The following is a 19,734-nucleotide window of genomic DNA, read 5'->3' on the forward strand; positions in this document are numbered from 1 at the left end:
AAATGGTACCACCTCTGTTGAGGTTACGAGAGGACGTGAAACACTGCAGATCACTGATTGGTCAGACAGAATCGTCAGTACCAGCCTCATTGTATTGTCTAGTTACTTCTCACAAATAGTAACTGAGTTAAATCAAAAATCAATAAAAGTAACTAATTACCAGGGAAAGAATTTTAAAAAATGCATTCGAACGTTTAAAAAAACACATTAAATGTCTAATAACTTGGATGCCCCCAATATTAAATATGTTAGATTAATAACGGGGGAAACAGTTATTCGGAAAAGATAACGCCATTGATTTATAACGCCGTTATTCCCATCACTGTTAAACATACTTTAGACACATTCTTCTGAGATAACTATGAGGGTGTCATGGGACATGTGCACTTCATGAGGAGGAAGAGGGGAAGACGGCATACCAGGAAGTCCTCTTCACAAAACACTTTCCCACAGACGTAGTAGAAGGCTTTTCCCCGGAGCTTCCGACCTACACAGAACACACAACACACACATTTGACCACCAATTCAGCAACATTACAGGACATCGGTAATTATAAAAAAATATATAAAAACAATTTTATTTTATTTTAAACAACAAAATTTCTTTGCAATTATATGCAAGGTGACATCAGGGTAATGCAGATGTATTTTATTATTTTTATTTTCATTTTAGTTAAAGATTTGTCAATATTGTTTATAAAATGTTGTCTTTATACTTTTTATTACTTTATACTTCAGTTTTATCTTTAGTTATTTAGTACTACATACTGTATATTTACTGTATAATGTTAAATAAAAACAAACAAATAAATAAATAAAAATGAAAAATGTTGCTTTGGCAACCAGCTTTAAGCTTTTTTTTAACGCTTATTTTGTTTCAAGTAACGAAAATGTTTTTGTTTTTTTTTATTTTAGATTTAGTTGACTATATACTGGTGTGATTTTCTTTAAACCGTTTATTACCTTTTCTCAATAAAAGTAGGCCGACACAAGTCAATTACATGACCTAACGCACTTTCATCTTAAAGGGATAGTTCTCTTTGAAATTAATTTTTGGTATGTTTTATCTTACCTCAAGGACATCCAAGATGTAGGTGTCTTTGTTTCCACAGTATTTTCAATTTTGACATTTTTAGGTCAAACCGTTCTTGTCTGTCAGTCATATAATAGAGGTCTATGGTCACCACCTCAAAGAGCAGCACAGAGAAGTCCAAACTAAACATGATTTAATGACTCGTATATGTAAGTACATATTGATGGCCTAAGACACGCAACGAGCGGTTTGTGTGAGAAAACGAACAGTATTTATATCGTTTTTACCTCTTGTAACCACAAAGCGCCCGCGAACTCAGATCACTTGGACGTGGCTGTGGTTACAAGAGGTAAAAACGATATAAATACTGTTCGTTTTCTCACACAAACCGCTCGTTTTGTGTCTTAGGCCATAAATGTGTACTTACATTTACGAGTCATTAAATCATGTTTAATCTGGACTTCTCTGTGCATGCTCTTTGAGGTGGTGACCATAGACCTCCATTATATGACTGACAGACAAGAACGCTTTGACCTAAAAATATCAAAATTGAAAATACTGCGGAAACAAAGACACCTACATCTTGGATGTCCTTGAGGTAAGATAAAACATACCAAAAATTAATAATCACACAATATTGCACATTTAAACACACCCACTGTCACAATCTTAAGTATTCTCGCTTCAGAGTAAACCTTGTTAAACAAATACCAAACTGAATCTGACACATGTTTAACAAGGTTAAAAAATAAACTGTGGGCAGGCGAGGGAAAGGTTTTGAATCCAATGAACACACACAGTAAACACATTAAGAAAGTGTCAGCCTGTGCCGATCTGGACCTCAACAGACAGACAGACAAACCCTTCCCGTTCAGACAGACCCCGTCCCACAGGAAAGGGGAACATTCCTCACATTTTCTGCAGAGGGGGGTTCAGGCCGTTAACCCTTATAAGCCCAATCCTTCGAGCCAGACGCCCGCTGTGAATGAGTCTGCTGGCATTATGAATGTTTACTCTAATGCTGAAACCATCACAGCTTGTGTTTTTCCACATACACACCGACACACGAGCCACTTGAAATGGGTTTGAGTGCTGAGACATTCACTAGCATTCAAAAGTTTGGGTCTGTAAGACTTTTTAAATGTTTTTTTAAAGAAGTCTCTTTGGGAAACCAAGGCAAGGCTGTATTTATATGATCAAAAATAAGGGGAAAATACAATTAAAATTAATTTAGTCATTTATTCCTGTGATCAAAGCTGAACTTTCTAGTCTTCAGTGTCACATGACCCTTCAGAAATCACTCTAATATGATGATTTAATGCTCAAAGAACATTTCTCATTATTATTGATGTGGTAACACTTTACAACAATGTTCATTAGTTAACATGTAATGAGCTGTTCATTGTTTGTTCATGTTAGTTCACGGTGCATCACCTAATTTTAACAAATACAACCTTTGATTTTAATAACGCTTTAATAAATGTTGAAATTAATATTAACTAAGATTAATAAATGCTGAAGTAGTTTTGTTCAGTTAACTAATGAACCTTATAGTGAAGTGTTTCCATTAATGTTGAAAGCATTATTTCTTATAACAATATAAATGTAAAACTGCTATTTTTGATTAAGTTAATGCATGTATGCTAAATAAATCAAATCAGCAGTATGTGAGAAAGACAGAGATCAGTCTGTGTCAGATGAAACAGACGTCTATCACAGGGAATGCTGGGAAGATGCGAACCACAGGACCGGGTTTAACTTTCTCCAGGGAGATGAGAGTAAATATACTGGAAGTTTACACACACACACACACACACACGGATTTTAGAGGCTTACAGTGACTCCAGCAAGCTCAGATATCCACAAAAAAATCTATAAGCAAATAAAACATCTAATTTGTCTTAAAGTAGTATATTTTATAATTACCATGGTAGTCAACATGTTCTGGAAACGATTATACACTTACATATTCACTGAAGGTCATTGGATTTATTTTGTATGTTTTACAATTGATAGGAATGAGGACAGATTTATGAGTGCACACAGAAACTGCTGTGTGACGTACAACCCAGAAGCGCTGCGCTGTTACACTCACTCGAGGCCCACAGAGAAGAAAATGAATAGTCGAATAAAGTCGTTATTTTTGTTTGTTTTTTGCGCACAAAAAGTATTCTCGTCGCTTGATAAACTTAAGATTGAGCCGCTGTCGTCACTCGGACCATTTTAACGATGTCTTTAATAACTTTTCTGGGCCGGCAAGTTTCGATCCCTTAGACGTCTATGGAGGAGTGATCCAGCTCTCAGATTTAATCAAAGATATCTTCATTTGTGTTGCGAAGATGAGCGAAAGTCTTACTTTCATTAGGGAGAGTAATTACTGACAGAGTTTTCATTTTAGGGTGAACTATCCCTTTAAGACACTGTTAAATATGATTTTTCGATAAGTATGTTTTTCATGAAAACACTATCAGTTATTCTAATGTAATATTTAATTCAATGTGTTACTTGCCTTTTCCATGTAATTCACTAGCGATGAACATTGTTTCAAAGTGAATCCTACACCCATTTTTCCCCATTGTACTTGAAGAGCATGTCGGCACTAGTTGATTCATCAGCCTATGTCACGTCCTGTGCAACTTTTCTGAGGTCCACGAAGTATGTCCAAAAAAAAAAAGAAGACCGAAATCAAAGAATTTCTTCTTGGCCGGTTGAGATTTTAAGTATTATGGGGGCTTTGCGCTGTTTTCCTTCTCACTTTCCCTTATATGGGCCGTTTGTGTAGTCTATGGTGCTAGTCTCTCTGATCTAAACACAGCATGAGCTCTGCTAGAGGACATTACTGAGAGATCAGTGTGAGTGTACAAGTGTTAGAGGTTTGATGATCCAAATGAATCCCCAGCAGAAAAAACTGCTATTCTAATTTGGAATAAATTATACAAAGTTACACCATAAAACTAGGACACACAGCAGACGTCTGATCACTGTAGAATAAATCATGTTTATACGGTCTCATCATAATATATAAAAAGTATAAAAGTTGCGATTTTATCATTTGAAACATACTGTGTTTTTGTCCACTCAACAATGCAATTTAGACCCAGTACGACTTAAGCCCTATTCGCACGGGATTAGTATTTTCCGGTGACCTGTAGTAATTTGTAATAATTGCGGAGTTTGTCTGAGATCTTAGTCCCGTGCGAATCGGCCATGTCTGTAATTTGTAAAGTAAAAATTCCCCCGCAAATTACCTACTATATTTCGCCGAACACCGAGGTCCTGTGATAATATTAGTCCCGTGCGAATCGACATCTCTGTGATTTGGCCGGATCGTATATAATTTTTTCAAGGTTTTTGTTTCATCTGCGCCTTTTTATCCATCTTTCGCGGAGAATAGAGGCTGATTTAGAGTGTTTTGATAGTATTTTGGGTGAGGGGTCATATCGCTTGTACAACTATACAATTTGCAGAAAGAGAAAGCTATGCCATCAGAAGAGCAATTAAGAACGATTAGATGGAGATTAATGACATATTTAGCAGGATACGGTAAGGACAATTCTTCTGTTTATTATATACAGCTAGACACAGTGTTGGGGAAGCTACTCTGAAACTGTAGTTTGACAAGCTACAAGCTACTTGTAAGTTAAAGTAGTTAAACTACAGTCAAGTTACCCTTTTGGAAAAGTAGCTAGCTACACTACAAGTTACTATCAAAAAGTAGCTAGCTACATTGAAACTACTTTTGCTTTTTGAACAACATATTATAACTATTATATTACATATTATTATTATTATTATAACATGCTATAAATTATATATTATAAATAACTGAACAAGTGTCTGATGAATGTTTTAATTGAAATATTTAGTGTTTAAAACAATGCAATACAATTATGATTTCATAAAGTATTGTTTTATTACACACAGCACTCAGATATCTCAGACTGTTTGTCAAAAGTGCAAAATTGCAACAAATAGCCTAAAACATTGCAAGAACAAAATATACATTCAACATAAATTGCATTTAGAACATTTTCTCAAAAATACCGATTGAACTTGGACAAATAAGACCATGGGTAGTTAATGTTATTTGTTTCTCCATCATCAAAATCTGCCGTCACCTCTTGCTCCATCATGGATAATCATAATATGGGTGTGTCACTGACTGTCAACCCACTTCTTTAGGTTAGTGAAGCGTTAGCCGCAAGACGCGTGATTAAACAACAGGTGGCGGTAATGGCAAAAAAATGAGTTTGTAATCTAACGAGAAGAAGAATATCCTTGCATCGCGCAGGCTCGACAAACGCAATGTAGCTTTTGCTCGAGCTACACCGCTACTTGCTGCAAAAAGTAGTTAGCTACTGGAAAAGCTACACTGTTTAAAAAGCAACTGAGCTACTGCCAAGCTACTGAAAAATTTACTTAAGTTAGTAGCATCGCTACTTGTAGTTAACTACTCCCCAACACTGGCAAGACATAATAACGAAAAGAAATTTCAAAGCTATTGCCTAACGATATCATATCCGGGAGATAAGTCAGTAAATTCGAGTAAAATCACAGGCTTCGCTTATCCCGTGCGAATGCGCCACACGAAATTCAGACGTGGGTGGGTAATTTCAAATTCACACGTGGTCCCCAGGTAATACTAATCCCGTGCGAATAAGGCTTTAGTTGCAACTTATTTTCCAGGAAAATCGATTAATTGGACAAATAGCCATATAATGATGCGGGATAAAGGCCTGTGCACACCAACACAAATGTCCCGCGTGAAGATCTTCGCAGACAGTTTTTCCGTTCAGGGGTGTGTTTCCCGAAAGCATCGTAAGCCAACTATGGTCGCAAGTTCTGTCGTTATCAGCAGTTCAACGAGTCGGTGTTTCCCGAAACCATCGTTCCAACGAACATTCGCAAACAGCATCGCAGAGTTGTGTGTTTGAGACCGATCTCGAGTCTAGATTACATGACATGTGGACTCGAAAAATCCTGATCCCGCATCATTATATGGCTATTTGTCCAATTAATCGATTTAATGGTTAACTTGGTCTCACGTGGCGTTGAATAACACAGGGAGGCGGGGTTTATGAGGTATATTGGGACCGGCCACCAGGGGGCGATCGAGACGCTCTGGCTTCACTTTTCAGGGCTTGCGCGGCACGCTTGATTCAAACGCACATAGCTATAACTAAACAAATAATATGCACCGTTTCACAGATTCACGTTTTTGAAGTTTACACGGATGTAACGTTTTTCCAAAATTTTCAAGACTTGCGTTATCGAGCCACCAGACACTGTTGTCGTGCGAGTGAGCGTCTGGAGCGCGTTAAGGGTTTTCTGTTAGATCGGTGTCGTGTTAGCGGCCCCTAAGTTAAGAACTAATGATCTTTGCAAGGGAAGTGAGTCAATAAAAACTAACTTTTGCTGGACAATAAAATGCTGTAAAGCCAAATCTCTGTTACATTAATGTCCTATTATCTCTGTAACAGTCCATATTGTTAAAAACGCTGAATAAATGAAGGTGACTTGGCTTGACTATACTGTGGATAACAACAATGCAGTTTATAGCCATTTGCAACTTATTTTCCTGGAAAATCGATTAATTGGATAAATAGCCATATAATGATGCGGGATAAAGGCCTGTTCACACCAACACAAATGTCCTGCATGAAGATCTTCGCAGACAGTTTGTCCGTTCAGGGGTGTGTTTCCCGAAAGCACCGTTAACCAACAAAGGTCGCAAGTCGGTGTTTCCCGAAACCATCGTTCCAACGAACATTCGCAAACCGCATCGCAGAGTTGTGTGTTTGAGACTGATCTCGAGCTGTGTTTAGACGCAGTTTCTAGATTACATGACATGTGGACTCAATAAATCCTGATCTTTAATTGTTTAGCTACTTGTATGATTTGTCTCACATTTCCTACTTTAATAAGTGATCGTGTTATTAAAGCCTTTTTAGTAAGATACCAAAATAAACAAGATTTGTGCATTTTGTTTGTTCTATTGTCTGATGTCTCATGTATGATAGTTGTGCATCTAACATTATACATTAGGGCTGGGTAATAAATATTGATTTCTCATTTTTACGAACCGGTATCGATTCTTAAATCTCAAAATCTCTAGTCATCCTGTTTCATTTGAATGAATGGGACATTGTATCGCGGCTGCGCGCATCCAAAAAATCGCAATAATCTTTGTCCTTTGTTACTATTGATATGAAACAAAGTCTCAATTTTCAAATTACGTCCATTTTATTTAGAAATTCAAAAACATTAATAACATTTTGGCGCTGTGGCGTGAGATCGCTCTGGAGAAGCAGCAGCGCTGATCTCTCTTCCGGCTTAATAATACCAGAACAGCGCGAAATAAACATGAATGAGCATCTGAAAGTGTGTTAAAGATAGAGTACAACTTATCTAAATCCGTATCATGTCACATTGATTCGCTCAATCAGCGTTTCAACCGTGGAAAGACGTCAGTTAAACAGCTTGTAATCAATGTCATGTATCGTCATATTTACCTCAGAAAACCCACATAAACTCGTTAGTCAGCTAGAAAAAATAACTCTAGAGAGGAGCATTTTGCTAAATATATACACCATATTACATATGCATTATAATCTTAATGTTCTTCAATATTTAATGCATATTTGAATAAATCTGGCAAGTTTTTATGACAGCCACCATTTAAATGTTTATATTTCACATAATCTTCTTATTATAAAAATAAATAAAAGTGTAATTTAAGTGTTTGTATAGTTCATTATTACCTTCATATTAGGCTAATGAAGCCTATAGGCTACAACTAGACTCCCATAGTTTACAGCATTTAAGAGATTTGATTCCCTTGAGAAAAATGGCCATTTATTGTAACTGATATCCAAAATAATCGATACTGAATCGAATCAAATAGTAATCGAAATCGAATCGAATTACAAGCTTGTGAATCGAAATCGAATCGAATTGTGAAATTTGTCTCAATACCCAGCCCTATTATACATAATACGTTAAATGTGGCATCCAAAATTTTCGTAACACCACAAAATCAGTCATTTTGATCACAAAAATCACACAAAATATGTATAAATGTCGGGGCTGATATACAGTATACCGTATGCCACCATTTAACAAAAAAAAAAAAAAGATTTATCACCATATCGGCAGCCCTATTCAGTAACGAGCGAGTTTGTTGAAATGTTTATAGCAAGCGATCTTGTTTTCACATAGAAGCTAACTTCTATTTCAGTGCTCCTGAGGTATGCACACAGAGTGCTATTATGAACTAGCAATGCATGAGCCAAGCATTCGGGTCTTCATTTACGTCCTGCGCTCTGACCTGAGAGATGAAACATCTGTTTCTCTCGTTCCCTCTCTGACTCCAGCTGACATAACAGAGCCGGCATTCCTCTCGCCTGCGCAACTATGCACCCCAATGCTCCCTATCTTTAGTCTCGTAATCCGCGTAAACAGGTGGAGGTGTACGCGGACGTGTTTACTACGCTCAGAACGGGAATCTGGACACACACCGAGAACAAAAGAGAGCGCCGCTGTGGGCCGAAGGCAGTCATGCGGAGGAGAAGCTCAGGAATGCTCATTTTCCTTCAAATAGCTCCCATTCCCCGGGGCCGAGCGGAGCTAAATAAAGTGTGAGGAAACCAGACTGGACGAATGCATGGAATGAAGGTTTATCACCGAGCGCAAGTTCTGTTTAGTTTAGTTCACCCAGACTCAACTCTGTTTCCTGTCAGCATTGGGATCGGTATGATTGTACTGTTGATGAAATAAGCTCTTAAGCTCACCAAGGCTGCATATATATTTATATATATATATATATATATATGAAGAGTTCAGATGCAAAAGCCTCTAAATGCCATTTGAAATTTTCTTCTTTAATGATGATTTTTATCAAACTTGTATATTTAAGTTCAGTAATTTCACTTAAATAACAATTAAAAGTGAAATTGGCCCCAAACCTGTCTATTTTTAAATCTTTGGTGAAAACCTACCTTTTCTCTTTAGCATACTGATCTCCTTTTAAGTATTTTATTATGTTATAACTGGGTCTCTGACAAGGCTACTGGTAGCTTTGCTGCCTTTTATGTGGGATATGCTTATTTCTTTTTGTTTTGTTTTTTTGTGTGTTTGTTTTTAATTCTTGTTCTGTAAAGCACTTTGGTCTGTCTGAGCGGCTGTTTAAATGTGCTATATAAATAAATGAACAAATGAACAATTAATAGGTAATTATCATTGCCATTTAAGTGAAATCACTGAACTTAAATATACAAGCTTGATAAAAATGATCATTCTAGAAGAAAATTTAAAATGGCATAGAGGCTTTTGCATCTGAACTCATCATATATATATATATATATATATATATATATATATATTATGAAATATTATTAGAATTTTTTATTTGAACATTTTAACCCTAAAACCGTATTCTGGACAAATGTGGGCAAAATAGTTTTGATTTATTTTTAAAAAATACTTCCCTTGATCTGAGCGGTACAAGACTTGGCTACGTTTCCTAAGTTTGCCTCCTGAACACACACCGTTTTTTTTACTCAATTCTACAATGTTAAATGGGTTAAAAAAACTCCTTAATCTTGTATTTGGGTCAAAAATGGCCACCCATAGAAATGAATGGGAAAAACTGTAATTTAGAGCACTCTAAAATACAGTAAGCCACAATAAGACACCAGGTGACAGCAAAGTCACTTAATCTTTAGGTTTTACCTCTAAGAACTTATTGAAATGATATTTTAATGTAGTTTAAAAAATAAAAAAAAAATAAAACATAAAATAAGCATAATTTACATATAAAATATGGTGCTTTTTGAAGTAAATAAATTCAAAAGTACCCCCAAAATTAAAAAAAAAAAAACACCATAAATGGATAGACAAAACTTTATCGAAGACAGTGACATAACATTTATAATAAATAAAAATTAGGATCACACCTGAGTCCTCTGTGCCCACATTTGTCCACAATTACAGGATTAAGGGCTATACAGTGAATATGGTTTGAGGGCTACAAGGTAATTTATTCCTGTGATGGTAAAACTGAATTTTAAAGAACAGCATTAATCTTTTGTAACATTATAAATGTCTTTACTGTCACTTTTGATCAATTGAATGCATCCCTGCTGAATAAAAGTATTCATTTTGTTCATTTCTTTTAGACCCCAAAGTTTTCAATGGTAGTGTTTAATGAGCTTTCTATTTCAGATACAGTTAATAATGTTCTTCTGATCTTTCTATTCACCAAAGAATCTGAAACGGTTTTCAACATTGCTAATAATCAGAAATGTTTCTTGAGCATCAAATCAACAAATCTCTGCTTTGATCACAGGAATAAATGACATTTTAAGATATATTCAAATAGTAAACAGTTATTTTAATATTAATAATACAGTTTTCTTTGTATTGTATTTTCTATCAAATAAATGCAGCCTTGGTAAGCACAAACTTTATCATTGATCGGCAGTGTATATATGCCTGAACCACAAGCTGAAACCCCAATCTCTCACACAGCACAGACAAACTGAGATGAAGCCTGACATCAAGGACTGGCAGACCTTAAATATGACTAAATATGACATCCACTCCAACACACACATATATACGGGTAACGTCAGGTTGATTGGGACACTTTTTTCCAGTCATCTCAATGGCAACACCGGTCCCAGTCAACCTGAACTCATTCAAAATTTACACACTAGCAAAAAACATGGACAAATAAATTAGGGCAAAACCATGAGTGTGAAAATATCCAAGTTTTTATATGATTCATTTTAACAGACTGTTTGAATCAAATTTAAAGGAGTAGTTCACTTTTAAAAAAAACATTTGCTGATAATTTACTCACTCCCATGTCATCCAAGATGTCCACGTCTTTCTTTCTTCAGTCGAAAAGAAATTAAGGTTTTTGATGAAAACATTCCATGATTTTTCTCCGTATAATGGACTTCAATGGGAACCAAACGGTTCAAGGTCCAAATGAGAATTTCAGTACAAACTGCAAACTGTTCAAAGGGCTTTAAACGTTTCCAGACGATGAATCCACAAGTTTCCGAGGGGCGCTCCTGTAAAAAATAAAGTGGGTGAAACTTCCGGTGACGCGGCGGAAGTAGCATTCCAATGGTATTTTGTGTGTTAGTTAGCGAAGAGGCTAGCTGTTTTTCGGAGAATTATTTTACTATTTAAAGACGCAAATCTTTATGAGAGATGTCGTTACGGAGCTCAGGGACAACATGTGCTGTTCGCGGTTGTATGTATAACCGGACTAAACTAATTCAGTGGCTTAAACGTGATTGTTTTGAACATAAGCTGAAAACGAAATCAGAGTGATCCTGCCAGAGCCCGTCTCTGATCCTGCCAACGACTGTAGTTTCCATCACCTCCCAAAAGACGACGAATCTTCCTGTATACATTTGTTTAAATTCTTAATGTTCTATAAACTCTATCAGCATGTGATTGGCTGTTCGCTACTGATGTTACACCTAAACTCAGGATCAAAGCCTGTGTTGACAGAATACCAAATGTGCCAGTTAATGTATTCAAGCAGCACATTCATTTATAATTTTGAATAAACTCCGACCAAAGCACAATGACTAAGTGTGTATTTTTTATTTTGTTTGTCAGCTCGCACAACTGTCTGTCACCATGCCTTGATGAGTATTGAATATTGATTATTATTAATACTCCCAATCAACTACTGCGGAGGGTAAAGGTACTGTTATTTCACCCTTTTGAATTTCGTTGAGGTTGTGTTCCCACATCATTAGCTAGTTTGGATCGCTATAACTTGAATGACTGTCAACTGTTGAGTGAACGAGTGTCAAGCATGTCAAATCAGGCTTTGTTTACTTCCAACCGGAAGTCGCGCCCACTTTTGACGCAAGGCCTCATGGGGCGTAGGAAACTTGTGGATAAGGGTCTTATCAAGTGGAAAGATCGCTCATTTAAAAAAATATTAACAAAGTTTAAGTTTTAGAAGCACAAATGCTCGCCTTGCTCTGTTCTGTGATGCGCGTTCGTGACTCTCCTGTTCGAACTCGTTCATCAAATCATTCAACGAACGAAACGAACGAATTGACTCGGAAAAAGATTCGTACATTTTGATGAACGAGTTCTCCATTATATGGAAAAAATCCTGGAATGTTTTCATCAAAAACCTTAATTACTTTTCGACTAAAGAAAGAAAGACATGGACATCTTGGATGACATGGGGGGAGTAAATTATCAGCAAAAGTTTTTTTTTTTTTAAAAACTACTTTTTGAACTACTCCTTTAAAGTCGCCCTCTAGTCAATAATTGTATCACTTAAAACGCACCTTTTATCACCATAATGACAAATTTAAATGTTTTTTCCTTAAAGGTGCCTTCTGGAACTAAAAATCAAAAAATATTCCATATTCCATAACAGATGGGGGCAGTATACCTCCAGAAAATGTGTTGTGCCGCTGCCGCACGCACTCACGTCTTCAAACAACACAAACGAGCGCTGTTTTGCTCTCTTTCTCCGCATATTATTCAAATCATTTGACACGATAGTAAAAGGTGGGAAGACCGCAGTTTCACGTGGAGCATTTGGAGATTTTTAGAGATCAGAGACTAAATGAACAACATCTCAACACTAAATGATGAAGACCGACTCATAGACGCCTGTCTCAAAAACAAGCTGTTGCATTTCGACGATATGGGAAAATAAAAGCCTGCAGGCTATTATTTTAAGTTTACGGTATTCGTTTTGTTCATATTACACTTTTATTGTTAGTTTGAATTAATTTGACAGACAGCATTCGCTGATGTTGATCAACCTAGCGCCATTCAAAGCTGCCAACTCTCACGAATTCACCGTGAGACACATGCAATTAACACTTAGCAAGCAGGTTAATTAAGTTCTCAGATTCTGTCAATTTTATTATGCAATTCAAACAATAAATACCGTTTTGGCGCTTGTACATGTTACACCACAGATCCCTAGCGCACGTGAACCGATCATCTCTACTAGCTAATGGAAAAAGAACCCGAACACTGTTGAAAGATACAGTATGCTACAACTTACCAAAATGTATTCCTCATTCATAATGTCAACCAATCATTTTTTGAACTCTTCCCTGAACTGAAATGTAGTAATGGGCTGTATTTCCACACGACTGACATCAGGTTCAAGTACACACAAGCCGGCGCGAGCGCGACTCACTCGTGTACTGCAGTTTGGCTGGTGCTAACGTTGCCCGTCCGCATACCGCCTCCCATGGCCGGAACTGGTATTACGACACCTACCGGGCCGGGGCTAGTCATTTAGCATGCTAATTTAGGTTTATATCTCGGCAGCACTATAACTTGTCAGTTTTTTAATTACATCATTGCACTTATTTCTTCTCATTCTTTTGATGCGTGTAGCTCATTTTTTGGATATTTTTACCTCAATTATTACATATGCCACCTTTAAAATAGCTTGAATGTAACTCGACACCCTCGCCTAATTTAGTATTCGTGATTCTATGAATATGCAAATGAGCCCCGCCTCCACTCTCTCACTCAGCTCAGACTTATGAATTTACACATGTTTTGTCTTAAAGCACATTAAAAACACCACATAGACATATAAAAAGCTGGATTTTCACCACAGGGAGACTTTAACAAATCAGAGTAAATTCAGAGAGTAAATCATCACTGATTTATCATGAGTGATAAAGATGAAGGCAATGCAAGTGTACAGTCATATAGCATATATAGTCAAACCAAACATTATTCAGACACCAGATATCATTTTTGATATTATTTCACTAGTGTGTGCAGGACACTATAGTTCATTTATGTAAGTGAGGAGAGCAAAATAAAGTAAACTGTGGCCTATTATTATACCCAATAATTCTTCATACAGCGACTACCAGTAACATTTAAACAAATACGGGACCAGAAATGATTCCTCCACTTTGAGCTGACGATGTTCTGCTGAAGTGTGTTTTCTGTAATCGCTAATGCTATTTTTACACACACACTGAACAACATGAAGCATTGCTTGGTCACTGGTTGAGCTAAACTGGTAAATATTATCTAATTGTGCAGTTAAATTTAACATCTGACAGATATTCAATGCTTCAAACAGTAGAGCGTTGGCGCTTGTAACCCCAAGGTCATGGGTTCGATTCCCAGGGAAAGCAAGAACTGATAAGAATAAATGTATACCTTAAATGCCATGCGAGTTCAAATACATAAATGTAAATGTGAGAAACATTGAAGATGTCTGAATAATGTTGGTTTGACTGTACATACACTGAGGATGACGAGTGTGTGTGTGTGTGATACTCACTGCATGCGCTACAGGTGAAGCAGCCGTCGTGATACAGGCTTCCCATCGCCTGACACGCCTGACCAGCTCCATACACAGCCTGGCTGCACTTCACACAGCTGCCTGCGAAAGACCAAGAACACACACTTTCAATTTCACTCTATATTCCATGTCATCAATGTATGACATTACAGTTTAGATGCAATAATTACATTTATTTATTTTTCACTAGCAAACTGTTTGACAGGACAGTAACTGGCATTTGCAACTAGGTTCATTTTTACATTTGTATGTATGTGTTTTTTTTCTTCATTACTATACAACGCTAATGCCAAACAGCCATATTGTGGGATCAGGGAGTTTCCTGTTGTTAAGTCCTGTTTCCGGCCACAGACCCCCTTTTAAAGCATGATAGAAACTAATTGTGCACTGAAGATTAGTAGTAATAGTGCATCATTATGCACTGTCAAGTCAAGTCTCCTTTATTTATAAAGCGCTTTTTACAATACAGGGTTTTCAAAGCAGCTTTACAGAGATAACAGGAGAGTAATGCAAAGTTTGTTTAGTGTTACAGTCCAGCTTAAAGGAGTAGTTCAGTTTAAAAAAAAAACTTTTGCTGATAATTTCCTCGCCCCCATGTCATCCAAGATGTCCACGTCTTTCTTTCTTCAGTCGAAAAGAAATTAAGGTTTTTGATGAAAACATTCCAGGATTTTTCTCCATATAATGGACTTCAATGGGAACCAAACGGTTCAAGGTCCAAAAGACAGTTTCAGTGCAAACTGTTCAAAGGGCTTTAAACGATTCCAGACGATGAATAAGGGTCTTATCAAGGGAAACGATCACTTATTTCAAAAATAAATAACAAAGTTTAAGTTTTATAAGCACAAATGGTCACCTTGCTCTGTTCTGTGATGCGCGTTCGTGACTCTCCTGTTTATCAAAATGAACAGATCTTTTTTCGTGTCATTTGGTTCATTCAACAAACGAAATGAACGAATTGACTCGTGAAAAGATTTGTTCATTTTGATGAACGAGTTCGAACAGGAGAGTCACGAACGCGCATCACAGAACAGAGCAAGGCGAGCATTTGAGCTTATAAAACTTAAAATTTTGTATTTATTTTTGAAATGAGCGATCGTTTCGCTTGATAAGACCCTTATTCATCGTCTGGAATCGTTTAAAGCCCTTTGAACAGTTTGCACTGAAACTCTCATTTGGACCTTGAACCGTTTGGTTCCCAATGAAGTCCATTATATGGAGATTTTCATCAAAAACCTTAATTTCTTTTCGACTGAGGAAAGAATGACATGGACATCTTGGATGACATGGGGGCGAGGAAATTATCAGCAAAAGTTTTTTTTTAAAGTGAACTACTCCTTTAAGTAAGTTCAGTGATGTTTCATTGTAAAAAAGTTATTAATTTGATCTGGAGAAAACCATGATGTCATCGTCCAGCTCAGTTCAGTCCTCATATAATGCTGTCAATGCAGATCAATAATATTGTTGAATATTAAACTTAATGCACTAAAAAGAAATGCCAAACATGAACTGTGTAACAGTATACCTCACATTATGTTCACATTATACACACACACACACACACATCAGATGGTAAAGTGGGAGCTAATTAGTAAACAACCAGACCCTTATGACCTTCAGAGAACATTACATTAAGATGTGCTTAAGATAGCAGTTCAGCTCAAGTGAAATCACAAGACTGGCCGTCGGGAAGGTGAGCCGAGAACACAAGCGGGTCTTTGTCCGTGTGTGTGTGTGTGTGTTCAGGCTGGTCTACGTGGCATGAGCTGGGAGAGCATTTGAGCAAGCATGAGCTGAGATAACAGCGTTACACAGACAGAGGTCTCCTCTAAGAGCTCGGGAGGGCCAGCGCTGGAGCGAAACACACAAAAGAGCCTGTGTTTCATCTGGTGTTCAGCAAACACATGCTAACAAGACCTGCCCACTCAGCGAAACCCGGTCCGAACGCAACAAGCTCAGTCAGACGCTCTGCACACACACACAACCACAGCCACATCGGCTTTACAAACAGGCCTTTCATTGAAAGAAGCAAATGAAGTAATCCATTTAAAGCGAGTCTGTTACAATTAGCCGACGAACGTAATATGCGGATTTGTGTGTAATCCTATTGTTCATCCAAAGTGTGGCAATTCGTTAATTCTTTCCTATATGTCACGTTGTTTATGCAATATGAAACTAAATGACAATTGAGTAGATCAAGTCAATGTGAGCAAGATTTTCAAATTAAATAATCCACTTGCATTTCGGATTACAATTGGCACTATGTCCTGAAGTAAATCATATTCAACGGCATTCACGGTAATATACTGGCCAACAGATGCTCGTGAGCAGCAGTGGCATTGGTTTACAGCACAACATCTACAATTAAACACTAAATCTGTTTTTGTTATTCACCAGCCCACATGTGCTTATTAATACATTACTGTGTGTACAGCCAGGCTCCTAAATTTACACGTGCCACATGCAAATAAAAATAAGCTTTGGCAAGCCGGTAAAACAGAGTTTTTGCACAGTTGTCCCGTATAGTAACACACACATCACGAGGATAAATAATAAACCGAAGGAACTGACACACACTGATAAACACATAATAAACTGAACTGGCTCATGCGGTCATCACATGATTGTCAGCTCAGCTGTAAACAAAATATCTGTTATATAAATACTTGTTTTACTGGAAGAATCAGCATTTTAAAATGAATCTTAAGTGAATGATTCACTGACTTACTCATAAATACTTCACTAGTTTCATTACTGGATGAATCAGCATTTTTAAACGAATCTTGAATGAATGATTCAATGACTCACTCATAAATACTTGAGTGAATGACTCACTGATTTACTCAGTGAATCATTCACTCATCTTGATTCAACTATGTCTAACTATGTCTAGTCAGTGAATCATTCACATCTTGAGTGAATGATTCACTGACTTACTCATAAATACTTCACTTGTTTCATTACTGGATGAATCAGCACTTTTAAAGAAATCTTGAACGAATGATTCACTGACTCACTCATAAATACTTCACTTGTTTCATTACTGGATGAATCAGCATTTTTAAACGAATCTTGAGTGAGTGATACACTGACTTACTCATAAATACTTCACTTGTTTCATTACTGGATGAATCAGCATTTTTAAACGAATCTTGAGTGAATGATTCACTGACTTACTCATAAATACTTCACTTGTTTCATTACTGCATGAATCAGTACTTTTAAACTAATCTTGAATGAATGATTCACTGACTTACTCATAAATACTTCACTTGTTTCATTACTGCATGAATCAGTACTTTTAAACTAATCTTGAATGAATGATTCACTGACTTACTCATAAATACTTCACTTGTTTCATTACTGCATGAATCAGCATTTTTAAACAAATATTGAATGAATGATTCAATGACTCACTCATAAATACTTCACTTGTTTCATTACTGGATGCATCAGCACTTTTAAACAAATCTTGAGTGAATGATTCACTGACTTACTCATAAATACTTCACTTGTTTCACTACTGGATGAATCAGCATTTTTAAACGAACCTTGAATTAATGATTCAAAGATTCACTCATAAATACTTCGCGATACGATCGTTATTTGAAGCACCAATTTACTTTCAAAAAGGGATTTCTTCCATAGACATCATCAGTGTTTATATCTAAACTTAAAACTTTTATCCCAGCACTTCTGTAATAATATTAATATTTGTAAAACTCAGAAATAATGATACTGTGTGGTTGAAAAAAATGTTTGTGAAGCAGTTTCATACCTAAACATGATAACTGCTCCCTATGGATCAGCGCCAACACAGATCTGAATTAATGCTTTTATAAAGGTTTAGACATAGTTGAATCATTGTCATTTAGGAATGAGATCCGGTGGGTGTTTGCGATCTTTTAACGTTTGAATGTGCAGATCTACGGTAAATGTTGAAGTTATCTTACATCCCCATAAGAAACAATTACCGCATGAATAGGGCTTAAAAATGATCGCAGGCACATTTTCCAGCATTGAGAGGTTTGCCAAAAAGCAATTCTGGACCAATCAGCCCGTCATTCAGGAGAGCAGGACATGAACTCAAGAGCTATGGGACAGGAAGCCAAGAATCCTAGACAACAATTAAGATAAAGCCATCTAGTCGACAGGAAGATTAAGGAATCCTTCATCAAAAGAGCACAGTGCACAAAGCATGAATGTGTGTCTGCTGCTAGTGTGTGTGTGTGTCTCTTCCCAAACTAAACGGAGCAGTTGGGAGAGGCCAAGCGTAACCCACTCCAGACAAGGGGGACGCCAACCATTCGTGTGTCAACAGAGGCGAAACTTCACTAAGGTCTTGTCATTCATTAACATCTCTTTGTCCTGGTTTAGCTACACTGTAGACTCCAGACATTCCTGACAGATCCCTGCGGTGTAGCAGCTGTCAGATTGAGACTATAAACACCAGCTCAGCATCCAGGACACAGGACACAGGTGGAAGCAGAAACACCCTCCAGCGCCTTTTGGATGTAAACAGAATAACTCGGTCACCAATACACTGTCCAATGGCCTGTTATATTTACTATTATTTTGTGGTTGTTCAAAACCTGTTTTATCCAAATTCCCAAGAATCACTAAATAATAGATAGAAAACCTGACGGTGGTGACGTCTGACGGTGGTGACAAAACCTACTCTTTCACATGATATGCATGAGTTGTTCACATTATAGCCATCTTGTTTCCCCTCTGTTGCTAGCTACTTCAGACCTCTTTTTAAAAAGTATACAATTATGTCATAATCTAATCTAATATTTTCTATACAAAAGAGACGGTGTTGACATGTTATGGTTGTGACAGTAGCAGTGCCCAAATATATGAACAAGTTTAAGAGAAAATAGCAAAATTACGGGAGCTTGACTGATCTTGAAGCATGCTGTAAAGCTGAATCTTTGAAAATGGGGTATGAAGGAATCTAGTTGACCTTGTAGTTGCCTGATTTTATTGCTTTTTATAAATATCTGATGGTGGTGACGAATATGTGGGACACATTTTGAACAACCACAAAATAATAGTAAATATTGTTCAAAACTCACTGTTTGTAGTTTTTAATACATATTACAATGTACTCTTTTGTGTGGTAAATATGTTATTCAATTCAATGATTCCTTTTTGTTTTTTTAATCAAGTTGAAATGATTATCTCCTATCCGAGGACAGCTGATTTTGTAGGCAATGGGCCAGCATATAATCATTAAAATAATAAAAATGAAAAATAAACCTATAAAAGAACCTTACATATGTGCAAAGGACCCCCTGATTATAAACTTATTTTCATATTTTCATTAATGAAAATGTTATTAATTTCTAACAGAATTAGC

General features: G+C 36.8%; 1 protein-coding gene across 1 annotated transcript in view; it reads right to left on the reverse strand.

Annotated features, from left to right (window-relative positions):
* The window catches only part of limd1a (LIM domains containing 1a), a 41,912-nt gene that overhangs the window by 14,906 nt on the left and 7,272 nt on the right, over window positions 1–19,734 (reverse strand). Inside the window, exons 2-3 of the mRNA XM_089118227.1 lie at window positions 14,352–14,453; window positions 420–487 (exon numbers count right to left, since the gene is read on the reverse strand). Of these exons, the coding sequence (XP_088974353.1) occupies window positions 420–487; window positions 14,352–14,453 (170 nt within the window). The remainder of the gene's footprint in view (window positions 1–419; window positions 488–14,351; window positions 14,454–19,734) is intronic.

Source organism: Pimephales promelas, chromosome 12 (genome assembly GCF_988280905.1).
Source record: "Pimephales promelas chromosome 12, fPimPro1.hap1.1, whole genome shotgun sequence".
NCBI classification, from domain to species: domain Eukaryota; kingdom Metazoa; phylum Chordata; class Actinopteri; order Cypriniformes; family Leuciscidae; genus Pimephales; species Pimephales promelas.